The sequence below is a fragment of the Micromys minutus genome, assembly GCF_963924665.1.
Source record: "Micromys minutus genome assembly, chromosome: 12".
Classification (NCBI taxonomy): domain Eukaryota; kingdom Metazoa; phylum Chordata; class Mammalia; order Rodentia; family Muridae; genus Micromys; species Micromys minutus.
Genome location: NC_137981.1, coordinates 31,433,122 through 31,451,271, shown reverse-complemented (window position 1 = coordinate 31,451,271; position 18,150 = coordinate 31,433,122). Strand labels below are relative to the sequence as shown.

The 18,150-nt window shown below is 43.2% G+C and overlaps 1 protein-coding gene across 4 annotated transcripts in view; it reads right to left on the bottom strand.

The window, feature by feature from the left end:
- The window catches only part of CCDC66 (coiled-coil domain containing 66), a gene marked incomplete at its 5' end in the record, with an annotated part of 28,889 nt that extends 10,961 nt beyond the window's left edge, over positions 1-17,928 (bottom strand). For 2 of the 4 annotated variants that reach the window (XM_080926563.1, XM_080926566.1), the window contains 8 exons: positions 34-165; positions 7,086-7,198; positions 8,151-8,254; positions 8,417-8,582; positions 11,254-11,701; positions 15,522-15,547; positions 16,226-16,290; positions 17,918-17,928. In XM_080926563.1, the coding sequence (XP_080782689.1) occupies positions 34-165; positions 7,086-7,198; positions 8,151-8,254; positions 8,417-8,582; positions 11,254-11,701; positions 15,522-15,547; positions 16,226-16,290; positions 17,918-17,928 (1,065 nt within the window). Of the gene's footprint in view, positions 1-33; positions 166-7,085; positions 7,199-8,150; positions 8,255-8,416; positions 8,583-11,253; positions 11,702-15,521; positions 15,548-16,225; positions 16,292-17,404; positions 17,430-17,917 lie in introns of those variants that run through there. The other 2 variants (XM_080926565.1, XM_080926564.1) reach the window with 2 other exon arrangements.
- Between the last annotated feature and the right edge of the window lie 222 nt (positions 17,929-18,150).

The window sequence follows — 18,150 nt, the reverse complement described above, 5'->3', positions numbered from 1 at the left end:
AGTAAAGACTTGGAACTCTAGGTCCCGAGTTACCTTCGAGTATCTCATTTTTTCTTCTGCTTTTCTTTGCTGGTCATCTTCTACTTGTTTATTCAATTCTTCAATCCATTTTTTCTGTTGCTCCTGTTTAATGGCACTGCAAGGAGACTCCAGCAATCCTGCTTCCTAATCAAGTCATTGACCAACAATGTAAACTTTACCAAGTTACCCACACAGATCTAACCCAGGAAGGTGGCTCTTCCTAGGAGAAGCAATACGGTCAAGCAAAGACTGACCACACTACTAAGGAGACAAGCTCTGAGCCTCAGAATTGTGTTCTAAACACTGATACACAGTGTACGGTGCTTCAGTACACTAAAAGGGAACGTTTTCTTTGATTCTTCACATAAAGCAGTCTATAAAAATACAATTTGGGGAAAGACTATTCTGGTGACTGCATAGATCTTTCAAGAATAAAAACAGCAAAACAAATCAAATCACACCCAGCTTCACAGGTTCTTGCTCACCAATGTTCACAATAGTTGGGAAGTGGCCTCTGACAGACAGAGTGAAATGTGCTGTGTATACACAATGAAATACTCCTCGGCTGTAAAGAAGGAGGGAAAGGAGGCAGGGACTGGAATCTTGAGTCATGAAATATGCAGGTAAATGGAAGAACTAGAAAATATTTTATGTGGGGTAACCCAGACATGGAAAGACAAATGCTGAATGTTCTCACTGTGGTTTCTAGCTCCAAATCTTTAGACGTGAACCTATAACCTAGAGCAGCTGTTCTCTGCCTGTGACTTGTGAGTCCCACGGTCACATGTCAAATATTGTGCATATCATACATATACATTACGATTCACAACACTAGAAAAATTCCAGTCATGAAGTAGCAACAAAATAATTTCATGGTTGGGGGTCACCAAGGCATGAGGAGCTGCATTAAAGGGTCACAGTGTTAGGAAGGTTGAGAACCACTGACCTACAGAAACTAGGAAAGTGAACAGGTCTGGGGGGGGGTGAGGGGTACTGAGAAAAATGGCAGGTAATACAGGAAAATGGGAAAGGGGGCTTCAACTGGAGAGACGGGGAGAAATACAGATGGAGAATGAAGGGGAATTATTTAATAAGTATTACAAGTATCATATTTATCTAAAATTACATCTAAGTGTATGTGTATACAAGCGTATTTAGTTTAAATGATGTTACAACACTAGGGTCATAGTACCCTCACTAATCTTAGATTATCTAACAAAAACTTTAATTCCAAACACGAGAATCCTCCTTTCAAGTTGCTGATCAAGAGAGTCCAAAAGACTCCCAAAACAATACAGGGTTGTGTCCCAGAAGTTGAAGGTAAGTCTGTATTGCTGAAGGCACCATATTCTTGGATGATGTGAGCTGGAACAGACTTGAAAGTATTCTCCCTGGAGACTAGCTTTCCTAATACAGGAGGGCAATATATGAGCTGCTAAAGGAGGAAGCAACCAATAGTCCTGCCCAGTTTGATGCTGCAACAATGGCCACCACAGCAACATATTCCTAAAGGCTCAACAGTAGCACTTGTATCTTGGAAGTAACCAATAGCTGTCTAATTGGACTCAAGACCCATTTAACAGGAGGGAAATCATGCCTGCTACTGTAAACTGAGTCAGCTACATATAGCCAACAAGATCATGGATCTTAGAGAATCTACAACTATCATTTGCCTAAACCAATGCAGTTCCTAATTGTACGCTAAATACTTATCCTTGTACCCACAGGTAAGGTTCTCGCCTCTAGTCAGTGAAACAGCAAAAAGCATTACAGAAAGACATAACTTGTCAACCGTCTGATATATCTAGAATACAACACCAAGATCTACAATGCAATACAATCTACAGCTAAGGCTCAGGGAACATCACAGAAGGGGTGGTGGAGGAAAAATTTTAAGAGTCAGAGGAGTAGGAAAAAGACTGCCATAAGTGTGTCTTCTAGCTATGACAGGGAAGCTACACCCATGAAATCTCAACATGGCTGCCTAAAGAAAACACAATTCCAACACCAGCTGACATCCCAACGAAGATGGGGAAATCTCTAGGCCCCACACAGAGATGGAGAAAAGTAGTCATCCGCAGAGATGAGCCTCTAGTTGTTATTCATTATCAAGTGGTCAGTCCTGGAAACATGTACATGCAGGAAACACTAAACTGACTCAGAAGGCTGTGTTATGTGTGTACCAACAGTGGTTAAAGAGAAAGCTGTAAACATGGTAGGGGAGCAGCAGAGGAGAGGGGAATGATGCAGTCAGTTTAATTAAATTTTTTTTTTAAATGTAATGTTTATAAACAAGCAGAACGTATTTAAATGACATACAGAATGTGTATGCACTTATTAATACATGATATATTTTAAGTAGTTTTAAAATATAATTTATTAACTATAAATTTAATAAATCCATAGGCAATAAAACATTATTCAAATGTAATCACAATTTTCTATAAATTTTGTATTCATATTTCCATATGTAAATTATGTGCCTATCTTATTTTTAAAAGGTTATTATGAAATGCTTAATTCTTTTTTTTGAACAACTTTATTTTAAAAAACAAAGATAAATGTACAAATTTTAAGCATCTTGCATAAAAGTATACGAAAACATTTTTGTCAGTGCTTGGCTTTTTTTTTTCCCCCAAAGGTTTGATAGTGTGCATTAAGGTCTTACTAGTTACAATGAGCATAAAGTACATGTAAAACAGGATGTAACCCGGAATTAGTCAAAGTTTTCTTGGTGTGTAAGGTTGAGCATAATGGTTCTTTTCTTTTTTTTTTTGAACTTCACACAGTCTGTGAGTTGTTTCTGGGGTGTTCAGAGCTTTCTGGGTTTAATTAAATTCTTATAAATTACTTTCAATTTAAAATTACATAAAACCTCTCTGAAACCATATGACTCATACAAGTTTAGCAATACAGTTCACAGTCTTAGTTTTTCACATGCTTACTTAGCATTCTTGGAGCTGTCTCTACTCAGACACACACACACACACACACACACTTAACTTTTTATCAAGTCCTCACTTGTTCTGTGTGTATGTGTGTGTATTTGTGTGTGTGTGTGTGTGTGATGTAGACAGCACAGGTCATCCAGAAGTGTCATTTATTCCGAAGGAGCCATTCACCTTGCTTTGTACAGTGTTTTTTCACCAGAACCCAAGCAGGCTAGACTGGATGAGCAGCAAGCCCCAGAATCTGCTCGCCCCAACTCCTGCAGCACTGATCACAAACCTGCAACACCATTCAGTCCCGACTCTGCTACCTTCCCAGTCCTATCATTTTGTTTTTGTAGATGATCCTTTTAATGCTGAGCTAGGGACTTTTAAAATCTTAATCTAGCCCTTTGTTGTTTCTAAGACAGGGTTTCTCTCTGTAGCCCTGGCTGTCCTGGAACTTGTACTGAAGACCAGGCTGGCCTTGAACTTGTCTTTGCCTAAGTGCTGGAATTAAAGGCATGCACCACCACCACCACCACCCAGCTTAATCTAGCCTTTTTGATTAAGCTTATCTATGGGTATCATTAGTTTGTGAATATTAATGGTAGCTTGCATTCCTTGAATAAATCCAACTCTCCACTTTATAATTTTTGAATGTTTTTAGTCAAGTCTTTTTTTAGATTTATTGTATGTATGGAGTACACTGTAGCTGTCTTCAGACACACCAGAAGAGGGCATCAGGTCCCATTACAGATGGTTGTGAGGCACCATGTGGTTGCTGGTAATTGAACTCAGGACCTCTGGAAGAGCAGTCAGTGTTCTTAACCACTGAGCCATCTCTCCAGCCTTCTTTTTAGTCAAGTCTTAATATCAAAACTGTTTTGTTAATCTTGGTTATCAAGCTCACTCCTCTAAACATCACACTGAAAAACCCTCCTATTGTAATACATCTGGGCCTGGGTCCTCTTCTTTCCCTGCTTCATCTTTGGTGTGAGATAAAGTCTCACTACATCATACCCCAGACTAGCCTCAAACTTAGGGTCCCCCAGCCTCAGCTAACTGAGTGTAGACACTTTAACGGTGATTCGATTTCTTCTGGAACACAGTACAATTTGGTCACTTCTTTTGCCCATTTTTAATCATAATTCTCTAATATGTTGGCATAAGATTTTAAGATTTTTATCATTTTTTGTTTGTTGTTTATCTTTTACTTTATGTGCATTGGTGTTTTGCCTGCATGCCTGTCTGGGTGAGGGTGTCAGATCTTAGACTCACAGACAGTGGTGAGCTGCCATGTGGGTGCTGGGAACAGAACCTGGGTCCTCTGGAAGAAAAGTCAGTGCTCTTAATCAATGAGCCATGTTTCCGGCCCCAACCTTTATTACCTTTAATTATGTGTATGTGCAGCTATCTGTATTGGTGCAGGTGCTCACAGAACCCACGAGAGTGGCAGATGCCCTGGAGCTGACAGTCGTGAACTACGTGGATGCTGGGAACCCAGCTTAGTGCTGTATAAGAGCAGCATGTGCTCTCAACCCCGGGCTCGCTCCAGCACCAGTTGCTCTAAATGTCCTCTTACACAGCTCGAATCTCTTTGTCCTCAATAAAATAATATTTCTCCAGGAGCTGAAGATGTACCTCTTGCCTAGCATGTGCAAAGAAGAAAAAGACTACAGCAATGCTTTTGCCAGCAGCCTGCCACATTCGCAGAGCGCATGGCCGCTCTCCTACCCAAGTGGACAAGCATCTCGTCACACTTTTCTTCTTGCTTCTCCAGTTTTGGAGTTTGTGTGTTGTAGTTTTCAGGTGTTCACTACAGACAAAACCCCTTGGCAGTAAATGTGAGGAAGTCTGGACACTCCCATATAAATGCAGGCCAGTTGAAGGGCTGCCCACAATCCAAGCACGTGAGCTCAGTCCCCAGACTTGCTGAATAGGGAGTTCCAGGTCCAAGTGAGAACTCTGCCTCAGCACATAAGGTGGAGAGTGATCTAGGGAGACACCAGAAGTCACTCTCAGGCCTCTATATGTACAACTACATACTTAAAAATATACATTTAGATGTGCAAGCAACACGCACGCACACATGCATGCACACACATGCAAAAACGTTAAAAAGCCAAAATGAAAAACCAAACTATTCATTGGCAATTAAAAAAAATACTCAGAATCATTTCTTTGAAGCAAATGAGTTATATAGAAATCAAAAACTAATGGATTTAAACATCCAAAGTACGAATACTTAGGACTTAACCTCCAATGACTGGCTACCTCTAAGTAATGGCCATTCATCAGCCTGGATGGCCATTACTGACAAGGGACTTGTGACAGAATGTCTGAAGCAACAGCATGAGAGGGATATAGACAGAAAGGTAGGGAGGGAAGGAAAGCCAAAGTATGTTTTCATCTAAAATTAAACACCAGTGAAGATAAGTCCAGAAACACTCCTACCTAAAGGATGCTGGGATGTAAACATTTTGCACGATCTGATAAGCCTGTGATGGGAATCAAGAGTCAGCAGTGGATTTCTGTGCTAGTTAAAACCTAGCTGTATGATGGAGGTATGCCCTGACACTCAGGACCCTCTTTTTGACTCTCTGACTATTCAAACATTGACTCCTCCCAAAATGAATCTTCTGCTAGAGGAAGTTGAAGCCCAGGGGCAGCCAGAGGAAGAACCTGTCTCCTAGAGAAATGAAGATTGACACAGTAGTGGGGGACAGCCTGGCTGGATGCCTGGTGATGCACCTCACCTTAATCTGCACTTTTCTATCAAGTTAAGACCCTCCAGATGGATCTGGGAACACGACGGGTTGCTCTGTCCCACTTCCCAGTGTGGCACCACTGAATCTTCTTTTCTGCTTTCAGTATTAATTTGGCTCTTTCAGTGAGCTTTCTGAGAACAGCTGACAGAGCTGGGCAGATGGCCCAGCAAGAGGCACCTGCGACCAAACCCGAAGACCTGAGCTTAGTGCCTAGGCTCCAAATGGTGGATGGAGAGAACCGACAGCAGAAGTTCTCTAACACCTCCACTCAGAGTGGTGTGCGTATGCCCACATGCACTTAGCACATACCAATGAGTGATAAATGTAGAAATAAATCATTTTTATAGGAGATTAGAGGAGGTGGCTATGGTCTCAACACTTAACCTAATAATACAGCAAAGCTACTTATAAACTGCAAACGGAAATTTAGACAACTAGTTTGGATCATGATTAAATACCATGTCAAACCTAAGAAAAGTAAAGGTTTTCATTTTTAATCAATAAGCAATAAAAATAAAATTTATGGTGCAAAATTTATGATAACAAATGCCTGAAATACTAGCACAAAGTAGCTGAGGCAGGAGGATTACAATTTTGAGGCCTATATATAGCAAATTCCTGCCTCAAAAACAAAACAAACAAATTGCCAAAGTAAATTGTATAATTTGAACATAATTTTATATTTTAAAAGTTGTAGGGCTGGAGAGATGGCTCAATGGTTAAGAGCACTGACTGCTCTTCCAGAGGTCCTGAGTTCAGTTGCCAGCAACCACATGGTGGTTCACAACCATCTGTAATGAGACCTGATGCCCTCTGCTGGTGTGTCTGAAGACAGCTACAGTATACTCATACAAATAAATAAATAAATCTTAAAAAAAAAAAAAAAAGTTGTAATAAAGGCCAGACATGGTGGCACACATTTTTAACACCAGCACTTGGGAGGCAGAGGCAGATCTCTGTGAATTTGAGACAAGTCTACAAAGTGAGTTCCAGGGCAGCCAGAGCTACCTAGAGATCCTGAGTCAGAAAAGGAGAAGGAGGAAGAAGAGGAGGGGGAAGGAAGAGAAAAAGGAGGAAGGAGGAGGGGAGGAGGAAGAAGAGGAGGAGGAGGAAGAAGAGGGGAGGAGGGGAGGAAGAAGAGGAGGAGGAAGAAGAGGGAGAAGGAAGAAGAGGAGGAGGAGGAAGAAGAGGAGGAAGAGGAAGAAGAGGAGGGGAGGAGAAAGAAGAGGGGAGGAGGAAGAGGAGGGGAGGAAAAAGAAGAAGAGGAGGAGGGAGGAAGGAGGAGGAAGAAATGTAATAATGTCTTTCGCTAATGCTCACAAAGGCCCCAGCAGAATGCTTGATCAGACTTGATATACTTACTTACCTTAGATTGTTCAAGGACTTGAAGCCTCTCATATGCTATTTCAGATGGTTTCCAAGGATTATTCCATTTCTCAGAAGCTTCTTTTTCTTTCTTCTTTAAAGCAACCTGTTCATCTGTAAATAATGTGTTTTTTTAAAAAAAAATTCAAAAACTGTAAAGAAAAAGAATCATGTAAACAAATCATGATGGGAGTGAGACGCCTGACAAGTCAGAGAGGAACTGTGAAGGACATGGTATCACAGAAAACACTGAATCAGAATCAAACTGAAGTGTAGCCCCAACAGATACAAGAATGCTTTTACTACAGCTATCAACAGTGTGGAACAGTTTCTCAGAGTACCCGGCTTTACCACCCACTCTACAGTTTGACCTTCCTGTGTTATTATTCCTGACAGGCTTAGAAAGTACGTAGCCAAACTTCAGGGTCAATTGCAAGCTCCACCACCTCCTATCCCTGGAACAGACAAACTATTTTGCCAGCTAAACTTTGGTTTCTTCTGTACAGTGGAGTAACAGTATTCCCATTTCAGGACAAGGCTAGCACCAAGTGGGGATGGCAGTCCCTTCTCACCAACAGCTGGAAGGGAGACAGGAGCTAAAGCTCGTGAGATGGCTCATTGGGTAAAGGTACTTGGAAGAGAACTGACCCTGTACAGACTGTTCTCTAAGCCCCCCCAACCCCCACAATCTACAAATAAATCTCCCAGTGCCATAAACACACACACACACACACACACACACACACACACACACACACACACACACACATACCCCTGAAGTGAACATCTTTTAATAAAGCTGTACCTCAAGCCACAGGATCTCTATGTTAAAAAGCATAACTAGGAAAGGGTTTTGCAGTACTTGCAGGACTCCAGGAGACCAGTGGCACTGCTTTTGGTGTGTACACGGCATAGTACCAAGACCACAGGGCACTGTGAGACTCCAGTGCTTCTTAGGAGTACGCAAAGAACTACAGATGTCAAATGCCATCAAATGACATTAATAAACCGAGAGGTGCCAATATTCCACAACCAACAGAACTGTAAGGAAAGGCACCAAACTTACCTAGCTCTTTTTTCCACTGGGCTCTCCTTGCTTCCAACAAACTTCTATCTCGTTCCCTTTCCCCCAGAGTACTGAATATGTCAGCTGGTTTCCATTCATGCTCTCTAAGATAAAACATACATATAAAAAGCCAGGAACCTTATCGTGTCTACCTGAGAGACTGCATAAATATTAAGCAATAGCTTTTAAGTAGCAACATTTTCGGAGTATGTCCAAAGCGGATGTGTAGTGTACAGATACCCCAGAGACGGCTGGCCGTCACCTACATGGCAGCTTTCTGCTCGCACTGCTGAGAGGCCTCTTGAGCTCTCCGGTGGACGTGCTCATTTTCACTCGAGGTGGGGGAAACGGCCTCTGTGGTTTGCAGTAATCCTGTGACATCCACATCCTTTGACTGAGTAGGAATATTGATTAAATGTAAACCATCTTGACCTAGGAAACAAAATGCATGTTTTAAAATCACACCTACTGAAATACTTTATCCTAACATACTCCTATACATCTGCGGCACGAGGGCGCTCACCTATAGTCCTCAGGTAAAACTCAGGAAGCTGGGACAAGAAGATCACACTCTGAGTCGCAGGCCAGTCTGGCCAGCACACCAAGTCCTAGGCCAGTCTAGGATGCAGAGTGAGACCTTGTCACAAGAAAAGAAATACAAATACGCAACGGTGGAGGGAGGCGCAGGCCTTTTAGGCTCAGAAGTCAGGAAGCAGAAGCTGTCCGGTCTTCATTCAGGCCAGCTTGGGCTACACAGTAAGACCCTGTCTCAAACAACAACAAACTTGCAAAACAATCCTTTAAGTATCTACTAAAAAAAACAAAATCAAACAACCAAAAGCAGCAGCAGCAGCAGCAGCAACAGCCGTGGACGAGATGGCACAGACCTGCACTCCTGGCACTGAGCAGGGAGAGGCAGGAGAAGCCCGGGTTAAAGGGCAGCCTAGGCTACATGAGGGCATCTCAAAAGCCAAACCCCAGCAGGCCGGAGTGTAGCTCAGTCAGCAGAGCACTGGTCTTGCAGGAACAGAGCCCTGGGTCTGACTCCAGTACAAGAGCCAGCACGGAGTGCAAACCGGCAGTCTCAAAGGCATTTGGGAAGCAAGGACAGGAGAATCGGGAGCAGGAGGAGTTGAAGACCACCCCAGAAACCATGGCAGCAGCAACAACAAACTGAGACTGGGTACTGAGGCCAGTCTGGCTTATATGACACCTTACCCTAAATAGGTAAGTAGATCAAGAGAAGAGAAAGAAGTTGGACCCAGAGATACACAGCTGACTCATGGCCATAGGCATGCAATTTTACATCAAATAAAACAACTTCGAGTGCTGGGCAGTGGGGGTGACTTTAATTCCAGCAGAGGAAGGTGGATCTGTGAGTTCAAGGCCAACCTGGTCTATAGAATGGTCGGGACAGCCAGGGCTTGCCTACTCCACCCAGCCTGTACCCCCACTCTGGCCCTGCGTACACCAGGAGGGTAGTGCACAGCTGTACTCAGGTGAGGACAGGAGACACAAGCTCAGTTCCCGCTACACACCGAGTAAGCCAGTCTGGTTACATGTTGGGTAAAACAAAAACCTTCATTCACTCTTGCCAAAATAATGTATATTTATGGTTTCATTTATATAATTTAAAATTATGCATACTCTGTAATTATGTAAATAACTATATTAGGATATAAAGCACAATAGAAAAAGAGGCAAACACAAATTGTTTAATAAAAACCCATGGCCTCATTTTCCATATTTACCTGTGCCCGTTTTCTGGGAACCGTGGTCAGTATGTCCCAGCTACCACAACTAAACCAAGGCTTTTACAGAAGGTTCATACTCTAGCATGAACAGAGCTGGGATTCCTCCGCAAAGAAGAGGGAGCCTATAAAATCAAGTTACCTCAGGATTAAGTAAAATGCCTTCACTATTGCTCCTAGTTCTCAGTATACCCACCAATGAGAACAACCAATTGTCTGAGCAACAACTAGCCTACAGAAAGCCAACTTCCCTTATTTTACAAAGACCATGGACCGGGAGCCGGGCCCTTCCATGGTCATGGCCAGTGGCTTTCATTTCACTTTATTTATTGTAATTTAGTATCTCAAGTACTTACATAGTCATGACTCTTTAGCTCAAAGCCAAAATTAGGTTTCTAAAACATAACCTTGACTGGTGACACAGAAAGCCTACAATAGTCCACTGCTTCCATGGATACATCTGAACTACACTGTGAGAGAAAACTACAGCCAACCTTGCGTGGGTGGACAAACGGCAGCCAGAACAATGGATTTCAGTAATTCCAGTCTTTACAGAAAGGTTTTCTGAAGACTCACTTCAGATGTCAGACACGTATCTTTTTAAACCCTTGCCTGTAATTTTTCGTTTGTTTTTGAAATGAAGTCCCAGTGTGTAACCCAAGCCTGCCTTGGGTTTGTGGGACTTCTGCCAGTTGGCTGAGTGCAGGGACTCCAGGGTTGAAGGCCATATGTGACTTATATAAATATTTTAACTGCTGAGCTATCTTTCCAGCCCCCAAACCAGATATCCTAAGAATATTTTGAGGCCTAAAGTAGTGGCACACATTTTTAATCCCAGCACTCAGGAAGTAAAGGTAGGTGGCTCTCTGTGAGTTTGGGGCAGCTTGGTCTACACACAGAGTTTCAGAACAGCCATAGCGCCACAGAGAGATCCTGTCTCAAAAAAATCAAACAAACAAAACCAGCTAATTTGAAAATGTGACAAAACTATAAGCAATTTTACAAATTTTATGAATAAGAAAAAGACTAATGTGAATAATAACTTAGATTGCTGCATGTTAAATCAGATTTTAAGAGACACAGTTACAAAGCGAAGCCAATGAATCTGAAATTCAAAAGTATACTGGGGGGAAGAAGTTCAGTTTAAGAAAAACCTTGGGGGCTGGAGAGATGGCTCAGGGGTTAGAGCACTGACTGCTCTTCCAGAGGTCCTGAGTTCAATTCCCAGCAACCACATGGCGGCTCACAACCATCTGTAATGAGATCTGATGCCCTCTTCTGGTGTGTCTGAAGACAGCTGCAGTGGACTTATATAAAATAAATAATAAATCTAAGAAAAAGGAAAACCTCACTTGCTTCCTCCTCCCCGTCCTCAGTGAGGGGCACAGGTCCGTCTCCTTGGTTCACACTCAGCATCAAAATCTGCCGAAGCTGGTCTTGTGTGAGACACACCAAACTGCTGCTCATGGTTTCCGCCGGGGTGTGTTTCCTGCAAGGCTTCTGTTTAGCCACTGGACAAGTTCCTGTCGTGTTTATAATCTTCCGTATATTGGCGGCTGTAGGTGAAATTTCCTTCTGAATGCGGAGACCGTCTTTTTCTGGATACGGCTTACATAAATCCGTACTGGGGGAAAATGTCAGTCTGCTGTTCTCAGGGTTTGCTTGTGAAGTGTCTGAAGTCGAGATCCTCTTTTGAGAAAGGTTTCCACTCCCAATCCAAGTGTTTTGTGTTGATTTTAAAGTATGTCCAGTCTGTTTTGTTCTTAAAGGACATTTTGCAATCTTGATCTTATTTCCCATCTGTTAAAACACAAGTGGATTCCTTGTGACAGCGCACGGACACTGACATGACAGTCTTGTCTGGACACATGGCACTGCTAGTCTCTCCTCAGCTGAAGATTTAGCAATTTCACCGAAAATCACACACCTAAGTATTTAGAAGCTGACTTTTAAGATTCCATTACTGGGGCTGGACATGTCATGCTCTTAGAGAAAACCAAAGACCCCAGTTTGTTCCCAGGACTCAGGGTCAGGCAGTTCACAACTTTCTGCAACTGCAGCTTCAGATGCCTCTGACCTCTGAAGGTTCACATACTCAGACCCACACACACAGAAACACATGCACACAACCAACTGAAAATGATCTTTAAAAGAAGTCCATCATCAAATCTCTACCAACTTCTGTGCTCAAACTTCCTGTCCTTTCCACCCACGGACAACCCATGTCTCATTTTTCCTTTTCTTTTATATGTATAGGTGTTTTGCCTGCATGTATGTCTACCACGTGGGAAGTGCTCAAGGAGGCCTAAGGAGTGCATGGGATCCGAGACTGGAGTTACAGGTGGCTGTGAGCCACCATGTGGGTGCTGGGAATTGAACCCAGGTCCTCTGGAAGAGTATCCAGTGCTCCTAACTACTAAGCCATCTCTCCAGCACCATAAATTTCATTTGAGGGGGCAACTTAGTAACATTCTATCGTCATAAAAACTAAAATTAAAAAAAAAAGAGAGGGTTCTGGGTATAGCTCAGTATTAGAGACTTGCCTAGCAAGCACTGGGCCTTGAGTTCAGTCCCCAACACCAAAACAACACCAAACAACACCATCATCTTCATCTGGTCTCAGTATGTAGCCCTGGTTGCCCCAGAACTGATTTTGTGGACCAAAGCAGTCTCAACACCACAGAGATTTGCCTGCCTCTGCCTCCTGAGTTCTGAAATTAAGTGCACACTAGCATGCCTAACTTCCACCTTGTTTTTAAACCGGATCTCTCACTGACCTGGAACTTCCAAGTAGGTAGGCCATGTTGGATGATCAGTGAACACCAGGGGTCTAATGGCTTCTGCCTCGCCAGCACTGTCCCTTGGATATTAAGCTGCCTTCCTAGCACTCCAATGGATTTCCAATAGACATTTCAAAGTAAGCATGTCTCCCTTTTACTCAGAATAACACCCCCATTTCAGTTATCCACGCCAAAAATTTTACAGTTATATCTGACTCTGCTTGCATATCCCATATTTACATTTTAAACACATTTTAAGTGCTCTTAACTGCTGAGCCATGTCTCCAACCTTATAGATACCATGGGTCAAATGCTGTTGGCTAGCTTGCTCCCTAATCCTCCACCTGAGATACTAGCCCCTACCTGAACTGCTACCCCGCTTCCACCCTTGCTTCCCAGTCTCTTCTCAAAAGCAATTCACACCTGTAAACCAGATCATGCTCTTATCTTTAGAGGCCTCCCCTGGTGGAGGCGGAGCTGAATTTCTCACCATCACCTACTCTTGCCTCTTTTGTCTCCATTACCTATTTATAGCCGGCCTTCTTCTCTACTATTTCTTTACTAGGAGGGGCAGACGGTAGTTATTTCTTTCCCTCCACCCTATGGGCTCTGAGGATCAGACTTGGAGACAAACACTTTTACCAGCTGAACCACCTTGCCAGCCCGGCCTCATTTTCTATCTTAGTCTCCAACCACAAGAGCTTCTTAGATGTTCCTTGATCTCACCAAGGCTGCAGCACTAGTCAGTGGCTCTAACTTCACTGCCCCCATCACCTAGAGCGCCTCCCCTAAGCTCCTGCTCTCCCTCGCTGGCACTGCTTACCCCTCCCCACTGCCACCGGGCTCCTCTGACCCCGCCTTCCCCATTTGTCTTCTATTAGTTTATTGCCCTAGTTCTTGTCCCTTCCATCCTAGTGTAAACTCCATAGGACAGATTTTTGTTTTGTTTGTCACCTCTCTGTCCCCTGGACCTACAACGTGAGTGCAGCAGTGTCGGTGTTAAACTTTAGTTAAACATCCTTAACTGCACCTTGGATGCCACCGAATCTTTTATCCTTGTTTCCAAATTAGCCCCCTTCTCAAAAATGCCCCCAGTAACTGTGGGATCACATCTGACCTCCTTCCGTCAGGGTTTCCCCTAGCTAACTAGCATATATTGATGGCTTCTTGTTTGGAAACGTCTTCACTGTTCATATGATGACAAGCCTAAGTTCAGGTTTTCATTACTGCATTACATCTTTCTATCTCAACTCTCCTTGTAATCCCTCAAGCACCATGTGCTTTTTATGTGCTTAGCACCATGAAAAGTGCTGGGAATACAAGAGTACGATGAAGAAAGGATCCTTGTGGGCTGGGGAGATGGCTCAGGGGTTAGGATCACTGACTGCTCTTTCAGAGGTCACGAGTTCAAATATCAACAACCACATGGTGGCTCGAAACCATCTGTAATGGGATCTGATGCCTTTCTCTGGTGTGTCTGAAGACAGTGCAAGTGTACTTACTACTTACATAAAATAAATAAATCTTTAAAATGAGAGAGAGAGAGAGAGAGAGAGAGAGAGAGAGAGGATTGGATGTTTGAGTCCTCCATCTGTCTTTCCTTCTCTTTTGATAAGCTCAGGTTTCTTTCTGCCACTTTCCAAACACACCTCTAGCTACCTGTTGTGCTTTCTCCAGAGGAGAAATGAGATTATAGAACTTCCCTTCTCACGAACCCGATACTGAGCTGAGGTATACCCTGTAAGGAAGGGAGACAACAGAGTCCCATGCCAGCCTGAGTTACACACTGAAAGTCAATCTTGTTTTGTATAAAGTCTTTAAAGGATTCCCGACAGTAAATCACAGCGGTTTCAAGGTCCTTGAGCATCGGTTGGAACTCTCCACCTCCCCACGTCCCTGAGCTACACCATTTCCAACAGTCACATCTCTAAGCTTCTAATTACAGAGTCCCCGACACTGACAGGAGCTGCTCCCCAGTGTTTTCTCTTTTCTAGGCGTCTCTACTGCCCATCTGACTTTTCAGCACAGTCATACCTGGGCCACACCCCTCTATAAAACAAGGGTGGCTCTTTCTAACTGTTCCCTCTCCTGAAGAGGACAAAGACAGCCAATGGGGCTCTCTCTGTGCCAGGCCAGAGCTTTCACGGTTGCTGGACATCTCTGCTACTGGACACAAACCTACCAACCAGAGTCAAATAGCTAGGATTATCTTGCCACAGTCCAGTTGTGCCAGAAGACATATGCAGAAAAGGGTCTTCTTAAAAAAACCAAACATTCAGTGAGCAGGCCATGTTAAGAGACAAGTAGGCCAATTCTGCATACCACCTACAGTTCAATGCTAGGGAGGAATAATGAAAGCAGGCAGGGAGAGAGGGAAGGGGGGTCAGACTTCCCTATAAAGATTCAGCTATGTCCAGACTACTGAGCAAGAAAAGCAACCAAGGTCCAAATCACTCCAGGAGCTAAGCGGATGAGATTATGTCATAAAACACCTTGTCAATAGTCTACTCCTTTACCAAGCTCATTAATATGTCTTACACTATAAAGACAAAGTTTGGGTTAGGGAGCCAGCACGGTGGTTAAAGTGCTTGCCATGAAATTGTGAGGACCAGTATCTGGATGCTTAGAGCACACATAAATGCTGGGTACATATAAAGGCCCATCTGTAATTCTAGAAGTAAAAAGCAGAGACAGGAAATCCTCCAGAGAAAGCTGCCTAGCTTGACTATTACACTGGCAAGTTCCAGGTCCAACTGACAGGCCATGACTCAGTAAATAAAACCAATGGAAATATGCATTTTTCATGTGGAAACAGGTAGAGTCAAAATCACTTGGCTTACCTTTACAGAAACTTTTGATTTATGCTCTACAAAAGAAAATAAAATTACTAAACTATAAACTCAAGACATATTAAGGCAGTGACAAAGGAAAATGTTGAGTACGGATTAAGATGTCAGGAATAAAAATACTATCCCAAAAGCATTAACTGCAAATCCCACCCAAATAGTCCAGCTTTTACAATGTGGTGGTTCAAGTATTCACTCCCATTTCATTTTTATTTTAATATTCTTTCCAAGGTTAGACTATAAACAGATGGTGGTGAGGATCAGACAAGTTACCTGACGGAGAAAACTAAAAAAACTATACTGAGTTTAAAAACTAATAAATAACTTAAAAAAAAAAAACTTCAGCAACTATGGTTATACTGTATAAATTTAACTTTCTCACGTGATAGTTTGCTTACATACAAAGTACATAATTATCTGGACCCTACCTGCATTACATATTAGGCAACATGGTATGGTAATGCCAAGACATATTTTACATGAAATACATTTTATGAACCAACTTAGACAGTAGTGATCACTGTCACAATGTGACTGTATAGTTGGATAAATTGGATAGATATCAATTTGTAGATATCAAGGGAAAAGGCTTTTTCCAAGTGCCATTTAACTGTACTACAAGCAAAACAAATGTCTATTAAACGACCACATATTCTGGGTACAAACTTAAACATTTTAGATTTCCAATAACAGCATACCATATGGAGACAGTATTAGCTTGGTTTTCCCATCCAATAGTTCCGTTTCAAGCTTTAAACCATCTCTGCAATATAAAAGAAAATTGTTTTTACAATTTGAATTAAACAGCTTCCACTAAATAGCAGCCAGGAATATTTATATGAACCTTGAAAGTAAACCTATACCTTTGAATCTATACAGGAATCACATGGCCATCAAAGCAGGGGTTTTGGTTGGTTGTTTCTTTAAACTCATATAACCAGGCTGCCTTCAGACTCACTATGTAGACCAGGCTGGCTCTAAATTCCTGATCCACCTGCCTGAACCACCCTCAAAGTAGTCTTCACGTTTTAAAATATCTTTTTCAAGCTCAGCAGCGAAGAGCACTGTCTGTTCTTGGAGAACAGAGCCAACAGTACAGCTCACAAGTGTCTGCAAAGCCCCCTCTGGTCGCCAAGGGTAACAGGCACACAAGTGGCATGACATCCATACGCATAAGGTTAAAATATTAAAATATAAAAATTTATATTTAAAACGTACGTATATATACATATATATGTATATATACACACACATACACATACATATACTTTTAACCCAAGAGGAAAAAAATATACAAAAGACTTTCTTATAACTCTTCAGTGAGGCAAGCATGTGTCACATTTAACCTGAAACCTGGTTTTTGTTACTGGTAAGAAATAAAGAACCCGGGTATTATAGCATCCTTTAACTTGCAGCTCTATACTAAAAATTCCATGCTGCTACTAGAACTCCTCAGCAAGGTACAAGACATAGCTTTGTCATTTATTAGCTTTCATGACTGACACATTCCAAGGATAGAAGCAACCGAAAAATGGTCACCAACTGCTTAAGTACAAAATTCCACACAGCTTGGAATATTTCACACAACACATGCTTGCTTTGGTGACTCTTTAGTAATATAGTAAGTGCACAGTAAACTTTGGTTAATATGTTAAAACTGCCAGCCTAAAGCAACGGTAAACACTACGAGCAAAACTTATGTTGTCTATTAAGGTCAACAAAACTCTGATGGGATTCCACACAGTGTTTCACTGTTTTACAGGAGTTGAGGGTCGGGTGGGCGTTATGTGTCAATGAACTGCAATGTCGCCGTTAAAGAGAAAATACCAAACCAAGAAATTAAGGGCGAGCAGGTTGACTAGCAACGCTAAACTCACAGGGTTGCTTTGGTAGAGGAAATCAAAGTGCCTGCGTTTGCTGAAGTTAACAATCTGGGTGACACAGGTTATCAGAGGCTTCTGCGTTGCAGGACTACGAACAGCTCATGGTTACTTGGAAGGCAACATCTTGAATGAATCTGAAGTTGCCAAATCTCTATTCTACCGTACCGCAAGCTCACGGGGCAGGCTGCCTCATTTTTTTTTCCCAAACTCCCAGAAGAGAATCTAACATTCAGCTGCTGGGTGCTGGGTTACGTCTAGGTCTGGTCTTCCTAAAACGATGAACTTCTGAAAATGAAGACCGCACCCCAGACTCGGTCCAGCCCCAGCTCGGGATGCTCCAGCCCGGTGCCGGGCAGCCGTAGCTCCCCGAGCATCTCGCCCTCTGGGGCGCCGTCTTCCCTCCGGGGCGCTCGGACACCACGGTCCACGCTGGACCCGGAACCCCGCCCGCCGCCACGCGCCGGCTGAAGGCCAGCCCCGCAGCCCAGCGAGTCCCCGCCGGCTTACCCCAGGTTCATGGCCCCGCCGCCCACCCGCAGCTCGCTCAGGCCACTTGTGTACCCAGCTTGCAGCCGCTGCTCAACAAACGCTACGCCGATTGGATGCCGGGGTCCAGCCGAGCCAATCAGAGTGGCACATGCTGGCGGGTGCGTCCGCTGGTGCCGGCTTCCCCCGGATTCTGGGCGCCCCTCAGGGGCGTCTGAGGTTTCTTCGTGATCACCGCCTGCTTCGCAGAGCTA